This window comes from Emydura macquarii, unplaced genomic scaffold (genome assembly GCF_026122565.2).
Source record: "Emydura macquarii macquarii isolate MOO-44397 ecotype Brisbane River unplaced genomic scaffold, CSIRO-AGI_Emac_v2 contig_2422, whole genome shotgun sequence".
Lineage (NCBI taxonomy): Eukaryota > Metazoa > Chordata > Testudines > Chelidae > Emydura > Emydura macquarii.
Window position 1 is genome coordinate 32,704,149 of NW_027132559.1, and position 13,646 is coordinate 32,717,794.

General features: G+C 44.1%; 1 protein-coding gene across 3 annotated transcripts in view; it reads right to left on the reverse strand.

Moving 5' to 3' along the window:
• Nucleotides 1-13,646, reverse strand: part of ANKIB1 (ankyrin repeat and IBR domain containing 1) — a 172,436-nt gene that overhangs the window by 20,462 nt on the left and 138,328 nt on the right. For all 3 annotated transcript variants that reach the window (XM_067562209.1, XM_067562210.1, XM_067562207.1), the window contains exons 10-11: nucleotides 10,560-10,648; nucleotides 1,563-1,693 (exon numbers count right to left, since the gene is read on the reverse strand). In XM_067562209.1, coding sequence (XP_067418310.1) covers nucleotides 1,563-1,693; nucleotides 10,560-10,648 — 220 coding nt within the window. The remainder of the gene's footprint in view (nucleotides 1-1,562; nucleotides 1,694-10,559; nucleotides 10,649-13,646) is intronic.

The following is a 13,646-nucleotide window of genomic DNA, read 5'->3' on the forward strand; positions in this document are numbered from 1 at the left end:
GCTTTCTGTTGATGGAGAATTCCCTTACATAATGGGAATTCAGCAAGAGTTACCTCTGGCATTTTAAAGCCACTCTGTGCTGTTTACAAGGTGCAAAGCATCCTTAGCAGGCTGGAAAATCTTGGCCCCTAGTCAGTATCTCAAATGCTGCTAGAACTGAAGTAGTGAAACTAACTTGTGTTTAATGGTGAAAGGCAATCAAGCCTATAATATGCAACACTTTAAATCCTGTTGAGCTGAGCTTATTGGCAAAAATCACCATCAAGTAACTAACAAGAATTCATTCTACATTCCATACGTGAATCCTCACAACTTCTGCTAATTAGATCCTTCTATATCTGATTATGTCAAGGTCTCTGATCTTTGCCTTATGTATGGGAACTCACATTCTGGAAAGTTTCAAACCTAGCTAAACATTATAAGCTTGATATTTTATACCACTGAATTTATGAATTCTCTTTAAAATCATTTGAAGAGAGGAAAAGATAAGTGGTAAACCTGGAACGAACCAGAGAGCAACAGGATATGTTTCTGCTGGCAACATAAACAACATCCCTATATATAGTAGGGGAAAAGTGAGGAGGAGTATGTGATGGGCGCTGAAAGAAAAAGCTATTTATGTGGGAGAGAGAGAGAGAAAACTGTTTTCTAACCCAAGTTATATTTTGTTAGAAGTCAACCTACCTACATAAATATGTGTTTGAAACCTTAATAGTGACAGATGCCCCTTCTTACTCTGAAAACCTTACATTACTAAATGGACATATTAGCTGTCCTTACTGCTTTCACATAAGCTACCATTGAATAAAGAACAAGAACTCTAACATTCCTCTTTTAGTAAATTTGAAAAAAAAGAGTTGCCTGAAATGTATTATAAAATTACATAAAGAGGTTTTGACATAAAGAAAGAGATTTTGCATAACAATATTTTATATTCTTCTGAAGTACTGAAAACTTGTATCTCATCTTCTGTCTATTGTCACCCCAAAGTCTCTCTTGGCTTTACTGTTCTCCTGGTTTCTCAATGCCATTGAATATTTATGTTTGCATTTTTCCAACCTGACCTGATTTTGATATTTTCTGCTCACCTTATTTGCCTTTGTGTTATTTCTCTATCTTCATTAGTGTTCACAACTCCTCAATATTTAGTATCTTCTGTGAATTAAATATGCTATTCACTTCCTCTTCTAGGCCATTAATGAAGAGTAAACTATGTGAAGATCTGTATAGTTTTCCTCTAAACCTTTCTTCCTATTTTATACTTAATTTACCGTTCATCATTTCTCTTTGTTTATTGTCCTTCAACTCATGTAACCAGTGTTCACTGCCAAGCCAAAATGGATCTTATAAGTAAGATTTAATGAAACACTATATCAAATATTCTGCTTACATCTTAATACATTAGAGTTTTATTCCATCTGCCAACGATGCAATGTGGTTTAGAAGTTCCACTAGATCCCACACCTGAAATTTCAAGGCTTCATATGTTTGTATTTACAAAATAGACATGTATATACAACTTGAGTTACACTTTCCACCATAAATAACAAACTTCTTCATACCTTTGCACACTGCATGTGGTTGCAGCCCTCATTCTTCTGAATTGGAGATTTGCAGTTGGCGCACGGTTTGGAGTTAGTTAGTAACCATAGGCAGTTGGCAGCATCTTCATAAGCCTCACTAACTCCCACAACTTTGAGGGAAAAAAAGTAAAAAAAGTAGAAAAGTTAAGATTATGTGCATATCAATTTTTGTAAAAAGCAGATAAAGAAATCTGCATGTTTCCCTAATTCTTGACAGTGCACATTAATTTCCTCATTATCCTATAGCATGTGTTACAAAATAATGTAAGGCAAAAATTAGAATGCTTTGACAAATATGACATAAGTCAAAGGTTACATCCACACCTCACATCAGCTAGGGAAAGTATCTGTACTCCGTATATTTTATTATGCTTTACATTATAATTTATTAAATATACTATGATAAGATGTTTATTACAGTCCAAGACCCATTCTAGGAATTAAAAAAAACCTATTATTGATACTTAAAGTTTTATACTAGTTTCCATGGATAACTCAAAGTGTGTATCCTATGTTATTTTACATTATTATCATTATTTGTATCACCTAGGAGCCCTGCTCATGGATCAGGACCCTGCTGTACTAGACACTGTACAAACACAGAACAAAAGACAGTGCCTGCCCCAAAGAGTTTACAATCTAAATAGACAAGAGAGACACAGGTAGGGGAACGAGTGAAACATACAAGCAGAGTGAATAATGTGATGGCAGCAAACAGCATGTTCATTTTTTCTCTCTCTCTTATTTTTATTTCCCCTTCCCCCATTTTTTTAAAAAACGTAAGTGTCAGCTGCAAGATTTAAAAAAATGACTTCTGGACGTAGCATTAAGGGCCAAACCATGAACAAAAGATAATACTTTAGAAAAGAAATATTTGCCCTTTTGGGATTACAAGATTTCATCCACGCTGCCTAGCTGAACTGTGTGAAAACTTACTAACTCATACTTAAAACAACTGCAGGAAACCCAATAGAAATATAAATGGGGCTAGTGGGAGATGACATTTATTAAATTGGACTTTCCATTGTAAAGTAAAAAGTGTCAGGAAATGTCTCATACTAGGATGAAGAGGGAATCTGAGATTTTCAAAGATGAAAAGCATGTTCTATTTTAAAATGCTTGGTTAATTTAATTATGGTTTTATAATGACAATTAGCATTTACATACCACATTATTTGTTCTAAATGTGGTAGACTCATAAAGGGCCTAATTCTGACATCATTTAACACTGATGTAAAATAGGAGAGGCAACAGAGTTACATCAATAAGACAGCATGAAGTCAGAAAAAGTCCTAAGCAATTAATCTAATTAAACAGATAAAATAAACACTATTTAAAAAATTATAAAGATAAAGATTATTGATCTGTAACCAGAGTTCTTTTTCAAGTGCTTGCTCATCTTGATTCCAAGCAGGTGCGTGAGCGCTGCGTGCATGATCATCGGAAGGTTTTTCCCCAGTGGTCCCCGTCAGGTCGGTGCAGATGCCCCCTGGAGTAGCGCCCTCATGGTGCCATATACAGGCCCTGCTGCCCCACCGCCCCTTCAGTTCCTTCTTACCACCAGTGACGGTTGTCAGAGCTTCCCCGCCTTGCAAGCTTTCTTCTAGTTTAGCGGTTCCCGTTAGTTTTAAATCAAGTTAGAATTAGTTGTGGTTAGAGTTGTAGTTTAGAATTAGTTAAGGGAGCTCATCCCCGTTCATGGTATTCCCCTTCCAGGGGCATCAGGGCATGCCGGGCACCCAAGGCTTTAAGCCCTGCAGTGCTTGCCACAAACCTATGCCCAAGGGTGACCCACATGACTCCAGCTTGAAGTGCTTAGGGGAGTCGCATCAAATCGACCGGTGCAAGATCTGTAAAGGATTTCACCCCAGGAGCAGAAAAGAAAGGAGTGCTAGGTTGAGGCAGATCCTGATGGAGGCGGCTCTACGTCCACAAGCCCCGGACCCAGCACCTACCGCTTCAGTGCGCTGTTCCCTGGCATTGATTTGAGACCCGGTGCCAAAGAAGGGCTTAGCCCTGAGGGAATCCCGGCACCACTCGCCAGTGCACAAAGCAGCATGGCACTGGTCTCATTCACCGGAGCCGCACAAGCAGCAAATGACAGATCGGGGCTACTCCCTTACGGTGCACACTGCAGGAATGGACGCTTCTATACCGTGCCCCCAGTTGCACCAGACCAAGGAGCTCCCAGAGCCATCTATGCCGCCCCTGCAGGAGCCCATGAGTCCGGCACGCAAGGACTCTCCAACGAGGGATAACAAGTTGGAAGAGCTGGATCCCCCCTTGACATTAGACACCTTTGAGGCGGCAAGGGACTTGATTGCCATGATGGCCCACCAGTCCCCAGCTTCGGCAAGAGCCAGCCAAAGACCTCCGGCACTGCAAGTGGCAGTGCTGTCGAGAGGCAAGCCGGCAATGATGGGGCACCGGTCGCCTTTGCCATGGCACCAGTCTCTGACACATCAGGGTCAGTCACCCTCGCCCCAGCACCGGTCACCCGCACGGCACCGCCCGCCTGAACCGCGACACCAGTCATCATCTCCGAGATGCTACTCAGCTTTGCCGCGGCACCAGGCCCTTTCGCCACGGCACCGTTCATTGGCAACTGCCCCAGCAATGGCCCTTCTGGACTCCATGAGAGTACCATTAGGCCCGGGGACTCACTCGAGAGGCCCTTACTCGATTGTGTCAGAGACACAGACACCCCACGCCTTGGAGCACAGAACCCCTCCCAGAACTGAAGTCTGTGATCACAGGGAGAAGGAGCCTGCAGTGTCGGCTAGTGAAGGGCACGGTGCCAGGGAGGGTACCGGCACTGAGGAGTGCCCTGAAGGAAGTGGAGGAACCGGACACGGAGGATCTGGAACGGGAGATACTGGAGGCTGGCACTGGGCTGAGAGCCTTGTCCTCCTCTTCCCCAGACGAAGTGGTGGTGGGCTCGTCGACCACACATGTCCCAATGGACAACAGAACCCATCAGCAGCTTTTGAGATGGGTGGCTCAGAACTTGGGGTTCCAAGGGGAAGAGGTTAAAGAATCAGTGGACTCGATGGTGGATATCCTGACACCAGAAGGGCCCTCAAGAGTAGCCTTGCCACTCATTAAGATAATTCAGGCCACAATTAAGACCTTGTCGGAGACTCCTGCCTCGATTCCCCCAACAGCGAGGGGCATAAAGAGGAAGTATTTTGCTCCCTTCAAGGTATACAAATATTTGTTCACACATCGTCAGCTGGGATCACTGGTGGTTTTGGCGGCAAATGAGAAAGAAAGGCAAGGGCAGCAGGGCCCAATCCCCAAGCCCAAGGAGTCCAAAAGACTGGACCTTTTAGGAAGAAAGGTCTACTCCACAGGAGGGCTCCAGCTGAGGATCACCAACCTATAGGCAATCCTCTGCAGGTATAACTTCAACTCATGGGAGGTGATGTTGAAGTTTAAGGACCTTCTCCCACTGGACTCCAAGTCCGAGTACAGAGCTATAACTGATGAAGGCAAGGCAGTGGCCCAGACGTCATTGCAGACTACGCTCGATGCAGCAGACTCGGCGACATGCACCACGGCATCAGTGATGAGGCATAGCTCCTGGTTAGAGGTGTTGGGCCTCCTGCTGGAAGTTCAGTCCACAATTCAGGATTTACCATTCAAAGGAGGGGGGTCTGTTTTCAGAGCAGACAGATTCGAAGCTCCATAGTCTCAAGGACTCGAGGTCAACTCTTAAATGCCTGGGGTTCCACACACCTTCTACCCAGCAGAAGCATTTTAAGCCTCAGCTGAGCCAAAGATTCGACCCCCAGCAACCAAGGCAGGACTTCTTAAGGAGGAGGGCTAGAAATGGCAGATGCAAAACCCCTCAGCCTCATAACAAGGGCAGGGGCTCGGGCAAACAACCCCCAGGGCCGAAGCAAAACTTTTGAAGCCATGCCCAAGGGCGACACTCCAGCTCAGTACCTGGATTCTCATCCTCCTTTCCTGGACCAGCTATCCCATTTCTACCAGGCCTGGGCCTGTATAACATCAGACAGATGGGTCCTATGCACAGTGGAGCTGGGATACTCCCTCCAGTTTTCTTCTTCCTCACCCTCCCAGTCCCCTTCCCGGACCCTTGTCATGAGCAACTTCTCATATAAGAAGTGCGTCAACTGCTGCATGCTGAGGCAGTGGAAGAGGTCCCTCTGGACATGAGGGGAAAGGGTTTTTACTCCAGATACTTTCTGATCCCCAAGACAAAAGAGGGACTCAGACCTATCCTGGACCTGCGGAACCTCAACAAGTTCATAAAGAAGGTAAAATTCCACATGGTTTCCCTTGCCTCCATCATTCCCTCTCTGGATCCAGGGGACTGGTATGCTGCCCTCAACCTAAAAGACGCCTACTTTCATATTTCAATATTCCCCCTCACAGGAGATTCCTCAGGTTTGCAGTGGGGCATGACCAGTGCATGACCAGTTTACAGCCCTCCTGTTCAGCCTCTCATCAGCCCCAAGGGTCTTCACCAAATGCATGGCTGTTGTTGTGGCTTTCCTGAGATGGAACCATGTTCAGGTGTACCCTTACCTGGACGATTGGTTAGTCACGGGGCGTTCCAGGGAGCAAGTGCGGGCCCATGTCGCGCTGGTGAGATTGACCTTCACCAATTTAGGGCTCCAACTAAACATGAGCAAGTCTACATTGGAGCCAGTACAGACAATAGAGTTCACTGGGGCAGTTTTGGATTCGGTGCAGGCCAGGGCGCTGCTCCCGGAGGCTCATTTCCAGACCATGAGAACATTGATAAGGGGCTTCAGGAGTTTTCCAACCACCACAGATTGGAGTTGTCTCACCCTTCTAGGCCACATGGCCTCATGCACCTCTGTGGTCAGACATGTGAGGCTAAGACTCAGACCTTTCCAGTTGTGGCTCTCATCAGTGTATCGTCCCCACAGAGACAAACCGAACAAGGTGGTATCCATTCCAAGTCAAGTGCTGAAAGCCCTGCGGTGGTGGCTAGATCTGCAGCTGGTTTGCAGCGGAGTCCCATTTGCCATCGGTGGTGCTGGCCACGGATGCCTCAGCTCTGGGTTGTGGGGGGGCACACCTTGGCTCGCTCACAATGGTCTGTGGTCCATGGACGAGTTGTCGTTCCACATAAATGTCCGGGAGCTTCAGGCAGTCCAGCTGGCATGTCAGGCTTTTCTGCCTCAACTTCAGGGGACAGTCATGTCGGTGATGACAGACAACACCACAGCGATGTTCTACATGAACAGGCAGGGGGGAGCACACTCCTATCTCCTGTGTCGAGAAGCCATCAGCCTGTGGACTTCAGCATAGCCCACTCTATCCACCTGGAGGAGTCATACCTGCCTGGAGTCCAGAACGAACTAACCACTGCTTCGCTACTCATGAGTGGTCTCTCCGCCAGGATGTAGCAAAAGACATTTTCCAAAAGTGGGGATTTCCCCAAGTGGACCTCTTTGCGATGCACTCCAACAGGAAGTGCCATTGATTCTGCTCTTACCGGAACCACAGCCGAGTTCCTTAATTAATGCATTCCTTCTCCCTTGGGGCCACTTCCTGTCATACACCTTCCTGCCATTCCCTCTGATTCACTAGGTCCCCCTGAAAGTCAGGAGAGACAGGGTCTCGGTCAGCCTCATAGCCCCAGCTTGGGCCAGGCAGCACTGATTTACAACATTGCTGCAGCTGTTCATAGACACACCCGTCACTCTGCGTCTGGTCCCAGACCTTATCACTCAGAACCATGGACAGCTCCGTGACCCCAACCTGGGGTCACTCCACCTCACAGAGTGGAGGCTGCATGGTTGAGTTCTAGGGAGGCCTTGTGCTCACAGCAGAGGCAGGAGGTCATCCTTGGTAGCTGGAAGCCATCCACCAGGGTGGCATACTTGGTGAAATGGAAAAGATTTTCCATCTGGTCATCTCAAAAGGGTACTCCTCCCAACCGGCTCCGCTGCCCCTTATCCTGGACTACCAGCTGCACCTGAAGTAGCTAGGGCTAGTTACTTCATCAATTAAGGTGCACCTAGCAGCAATCTCTGCGTTCATTCTCGGGGAAGGAAGCAGATCGGTTTTTGCCACCCCCTGGTGTCACATTTCCTTAAAAGACTAGAACAGCTTTACCCTACAGTTCATTGCCTCATCCCAGCTTGGGACCTGAATTTGGTACTTAATAAGCTAATGGGGCCCCCATTTGAGCTTCTGGCTACTTTCTCCCTTCTGTTCTTATCCTGGAAGGTAGCCTACCTAGTGTCAATCACCTCAGCAAGGAGGGTGTCAGAACTTAAGGCATTGACCTCAGACCCACCGTATATGGTGTTCCACAAGGACAAGGTATAACTACATCCTCACCCAGCTTTCCTCCCCAAGGTGGTCTTCTACTTCCATACAAGTCAGGAAATGTTTTTGCCTGTGTTCTGCCCTAAGCCGCACACTAGCAGCAGAGAGCGTGCCCTCCATTCGCTTGATGTTAGGAGAGCATTAGCATTCTATCTGGAGCATACCAAGCCATTTTGGAAGTCGAACCAGCTTTTCATAGCAGTGGCGGACAGGGTGAAGGGCAATCTGGTGTGATCCCAACGAATTTCATGATGGATTACTTCTTGTATCAGAACCTGCTAGGACTTGGCTAAAATTCCAGCCCCACCCTTGACAGCACATTCAACCAGGGCACAGGCAACTTCGGCAGTGTTCTTAGTGCAAATTCCCACGCAGAAGATTTGTAGGGTTGCAACATGGTCCTCTATCCATACGTTCACTTTACATTATGACATCACCCAGCAGGCTAGGGATGACACAGGTTTCGGCAGGGCCATGCTGCAGTCAGACATTTCGTGAGCTCCGACCCCCTCCTCCTAGGATCAGCTTGTGAGTCACCTGCTTGGAATCAACATGAGCAAGCACTCGAAGAAGAAAAAATGGTTATTCGCCTTTCGTAACTGTTGTTCTTCAAGATGTGTGGCTCATGTCCATTCCAAGACTCACTCACCTTCCCCTCTTGTCAGAGATGAACAGCAAGAAGGAACTGAAGGGGTGGCGGGGCGGCAGGGCCCTATATATGGCGCCATGAGGGTGCCACTCAAGGGGTCGCCTGCAATGACCCGACGGGTACCACTGGGGAAAAAACCTTCCGATGATTGTGCATGCAGCGTGTGCACACCTGCTTGGAATGGACATGAGCAACACATCTTGAAGAACAACAGTTACAAAAGGTGAGTAACTGTTTTTTCTTTAAAGTGACCTCTGCTCATTCACATTCTTAGAACGTACTTATGGTGTAGCCAGAAATGGTGGAACCTTCTAGCAATACTGCACATTGGAATGCTCTTCCTTGGAATTCTAATTCCAACTCGTGCATTGGAGGAGGTGGTTGGCACACAACCCATTTATAGCTTCACTCTCGGAGTGTACAGAGCCACAAGATGAGGGAGAAGAAGGCACAAGAGCGCTCCAACAGGCACTTCTACCAGATGCTTCCACCGGTCCTGACGATACCATGGGCACATCCCAAGAGTAGGAATGTGCAGAGGACCACTCGAAGAATTTACTTTTACAACAATAATGAAAGTCTTGGATTTCCAGTTCATTCCAATTGTAAGATGCATTTCCCATATCTAAACCAAAAGAATCAAACAGTCAAGAGGGCACCTCCCTGTTCGTTTGTTTTTATACATTTTACACATTTTTACCTTTTGAAACTCGATTTGCTCTTTGTCATTAATGTTGTGATTTTATCTTTTATTTTACACTGCAGTTTACCTTCAAGAGTGAGTTTACCAAAGGCTAGAGTCTGGCCAGCCATTATGCAATGGAGCCTCCCCGCTCCTTAATATCCCTAATTAAGGACAGGGTAGAATTTCATTCCCTGCTCTAAGCCAAGTGCAAAAACTGTCCCTCAATTACTTCTTAAGAGGTGCATGGTGGCTCAACTAAGGCAAAAATGAAGTAGGTGGCACAATGGCTCTGCCCTCCCTGAGCCAGCAAGCAGAGTGGCTAGCACCAAGGAGCTGAAGATGCTGCACCCCTTCTGTGCTCCCTTCTATACCAAGGAGCTCCTAAAGACATTCACTCTGTGGGGTGGGGTGCTTTGCTTTACATTTTTCATTACACATCGCTGAAGTCAACTACGAGCGAGACAAGAAAGAGCATGTAAATCTACTGTTCATACAAAGCATGGAAATTTCAAAGGCTCATAAGCTGGTCATATCAAAACAAAGTTTAGCCAGAAGATTCAAAAGCATGGCTTAGTTAAGACTATTTCCATGCCAAATATTCTGAGTTGTTTCAGTGGCAGAGCTGCTAAAAAAAAATAGTCACAAGATTTTTATATATACATATATAATGTGAAAAGTATATTTTCCCCATTGTGCTTTTATTCAAAATTGGCTGAAACTCAAACTTACCAAAATAATTCACTTTCCACCACAGATCAACTATGAAAGACACTCTAGCAAGAAAGTCCTTGGGTCAGGGGAAAGGTAGCTTCTGGTCATTGCATTTACGCTGAACTGTTTTTTATGTGGGAGTTTGCTAGAGATTTTCAATGCAAACAATAAATGTTTCCCAGAAGAAAAGGTCTGAACAGACTTTGGGCATGGCATTTAATCCTTCATGGGCTAGGGAAACAGGTTAGCTATTTACATAACACTACTGCTCCTCTTGTAATATCAGTTTCTGACTTTATGGTAAATTTATTGAATGATTTTTAAGAGCATATATATTTTAGGTAATTTTTTCCCTATAATGTTACCCAAAACAAACCTCTAATCTACAGAGTTTGATTTAAGACATTAGCAAGCAAATTTATCGCTAAAGAAAGGGAAAAACCCCCAGAAGTATACAGTTTTCAGCACCATTTTTTTATTAGACAGTCTCTATAGGACAAGTTATCAAACCTGTTCTCCCCCTCTTTCACACTGATTTCTTAATTACCATAAAGTTCTTATTTAACACTGCTAAAACCCCCACAAAAACCACTCTTACGTTCTTCTGGTTTCATTTCAGATATCTTCTGCAGCCAGTTCTTCCAGGTTTGGCAGTCACAAGGTTCATGTGCTTCACCAAGACATTCCCTGAAAAATTAAGTCATAAATATAGTAGCTAATTGTTTACATTAAAATCTACTTTGGTTCAAAATGAAAATTAACCAAGGCATATTTAAAGCTCTTATTATGCCAGGAAGATAAAGAAATCTACTCAATTAAAAATTTCTTACATTTAAAAAATGCTTACATTTGCTCACAAGCCCAGGTGGAGCCTCATGAAAATTAATGGGAGAATTAAGTGAGGCAGCAAAGAAAAATGCTTTTTAATTATGATGGAGAATATCTCAAAAGCAGCTCGTATGTGGTATGTTTTATGGGCTGACCAGATATGACTCTAGATAGCAAATTAGATCCACATAAGATGTTCATATAGCTTTTGTACAGTGGGTGAAGCTGACCTCAGTGCAAATGGACTATGAAAGGCCTTTATTATTCATATGAAAGTAGTATTCCAAAGGCCCCAAGCAGCACTGAGGCCTCACTGTGTTAGAAACTGTACAAATATAGTAAGACAAGGTCCCTGCTCCAAAGACCTTTCTGTTTAAGTATAAGATCTTAGTTTAAATGGAGTTTATGTGATGGATAGGGTCTTGAGCAGGGATGAATTTCACCCAGAATTACTGTCCATGTCCACTGATAATCATTAATCCTTAATAACAAGGTCAGTGCTTGAGTCAAACTCCACTGCTTTCATGCTCCAATAATGTTGCGTGAATTTGGATTTCTACCCCTCCCTGAGTCCCTAAATGGAAAGGAGATAAGGTTGGTTGAAATTATATGGACACACAAAGAGTTAACAGTGGGTCCCTCAACTTTTTCCAGTATTATTACTGCTAGTTTTTAGGATGGCAGTCAGTATACAGCAGCAGATACATGGCTTCCAGATGGTGCTTGGGTGTAGATGTGTCAACATGGATTCCAGAATTGTCACGACTCACTCTTTTATTGGAAATTCAGCAAAACAGCTTGAGACATCTGTCACGTGAAATACACAAATAGTTTACAAACGGATATATTTCCACATAGACACCTGCTATATCAAAGAAAATGGAAGTTGTTTTCTGAGGATCAAATGGTAAACTACTCTCTGCAATGCAATGTCATAAGATGAATTAATACTCATGATCTCTCTTGTCTTCATCACAACAGGGAACACATGGACAAGAAAAGCTTAAAGAAAACTACAGGAAAAAAAAAAAAAGAAAGAAAGAAAGCCTTCTGAGCCATCCTCTTTTACCTGTACAACTGAAATAGTGCTAGGATCAATCTGAGTCATAGATGAAATTCTGGCCCCACTGACTTCACTGGGGCTAGAACTTCACCCATAACATCTGCTCTTGGGGTATGCACACATTGATAATCAGGGCTGGATTTAGGGACAGGCAACCCAGATGACTGCCTGGGTTGCCGAGTTTGGGGGGTGCCGGGCTCAGGGTGCTGTTTTTGTTGTTAGTGACAAAAGGGAACATAGAATGTTTGAAGTAAAATGTTTCAGGTATTCCGTATGTGGACAATGGATTTGAAGATGCCATCACTGCTGCCAAAGAAATGGCAGAAAACATAGGAGTTGAGTCTGTCTTTAAGGAAACTTGAATTCATTGGAAGAAGAGACAGTTTGGTTATGAGGGCAGGGATGAGGTGATGGGAAACTCAGAAGAAAAATTCAAGAGGGACTTTTTTTGCTCACTCGTTGACACTGCTTGAGTGTCCATCAAAGAAAGGTTTGGACAAATGAAGTATCACGAAAAGACCTGGAGAGTTTTGTATGACTTTAGTAAGCTGCCGACTGACAGGAAAACACTCTTGAACAATTATGCTGACAGATGCTGACACATGCGGAATGTTCAGATGTCAATGATAAAGACCTCCATGCCTAATTGGACAACATCCATTACATTCTGCCACATAGGAAGCACTCTCCACTCCAAGTTTTCCAATTCATTCATGATGCACAGCTGAAGGACACTTTTCCTAATGTGTAGATAGCTTTAAGGAGTCTGCTCACGCTGCTGGTCACAGTCAAGAGTGGTTAGCACAGCTTTTCAAAGTTCAGGGTCATTAAAACGTATCTTTGATCGATGATGATGACAAGAGATTGACAGTCCTTGCTATTTTATCACTTGAAAATGCCATTGGCCAGTCTTTGGATCTCTCTGATGCTGTGCTTCAGCTTGTGAGGGCAAAGGCGAGAAAAGCAACCTTTTGAACTAAATGACTAGGGTTTACATTCTAAGGCTGTCACCTACTGTAACGCAATTTAATACTGGTCCACCCAATGTTGGTGCACCGTTCAATTGCTTGATGTTAGTACATTTCAGTTATTCTAAAAATTAAAAAGTTTCTATAAGCTTAGAGGAAAAGTTTTTAAAAAATGTGTTTATATATGACATGAATAAATACAGCTTTACATATCCTAGCATGAAAATTTATAGTGTTATATGACAGTGGTAAATCATGTATCAAAGTAATGAAATGGGTTACGAAATGCAATAAAAAATAAGGTATTCAAAAGTTTAACAAATGGAGGGAGGGTGCTGAAGACACTCCTTACTTAGGGTGCCATCTGGTCTAGGGCCGGTCCTGCCTATAGTGGAAGTGTTTCTTCTGCAAAGCAAGAATAATTACCTCTCCACAATTATCCACATAAAGGATAATGATAAAAGTAATTCCAGTACTCGTCCCAGAGTGGATCAGATCTATGAACCTAACTACTTAGAAGAAAGGAAATTTGCGTAGATAAATTTCCCCATTCTTCTGAGCAGAAGGGTCCACAAGTCCTCACAGAGGGAGTTTTATGTCAGTGTGGTCTAAGGGAGAGAGATTCTTACCACATAACAGCAAGTAACATACAACTATCTACTTTTTTAGAAAAATAGATATACTCTATATTGAGGTAACTACAGACTGAATAACCCTCTCACCAAACTTATCATCTGCTGGTGTTTGAAGCTCCAGCTTGTAGAATGCTGGAGTAAGTATTGTAGCCATGACAGAAGTGCAAAAATCTTCAGTGCACCGGAATGTG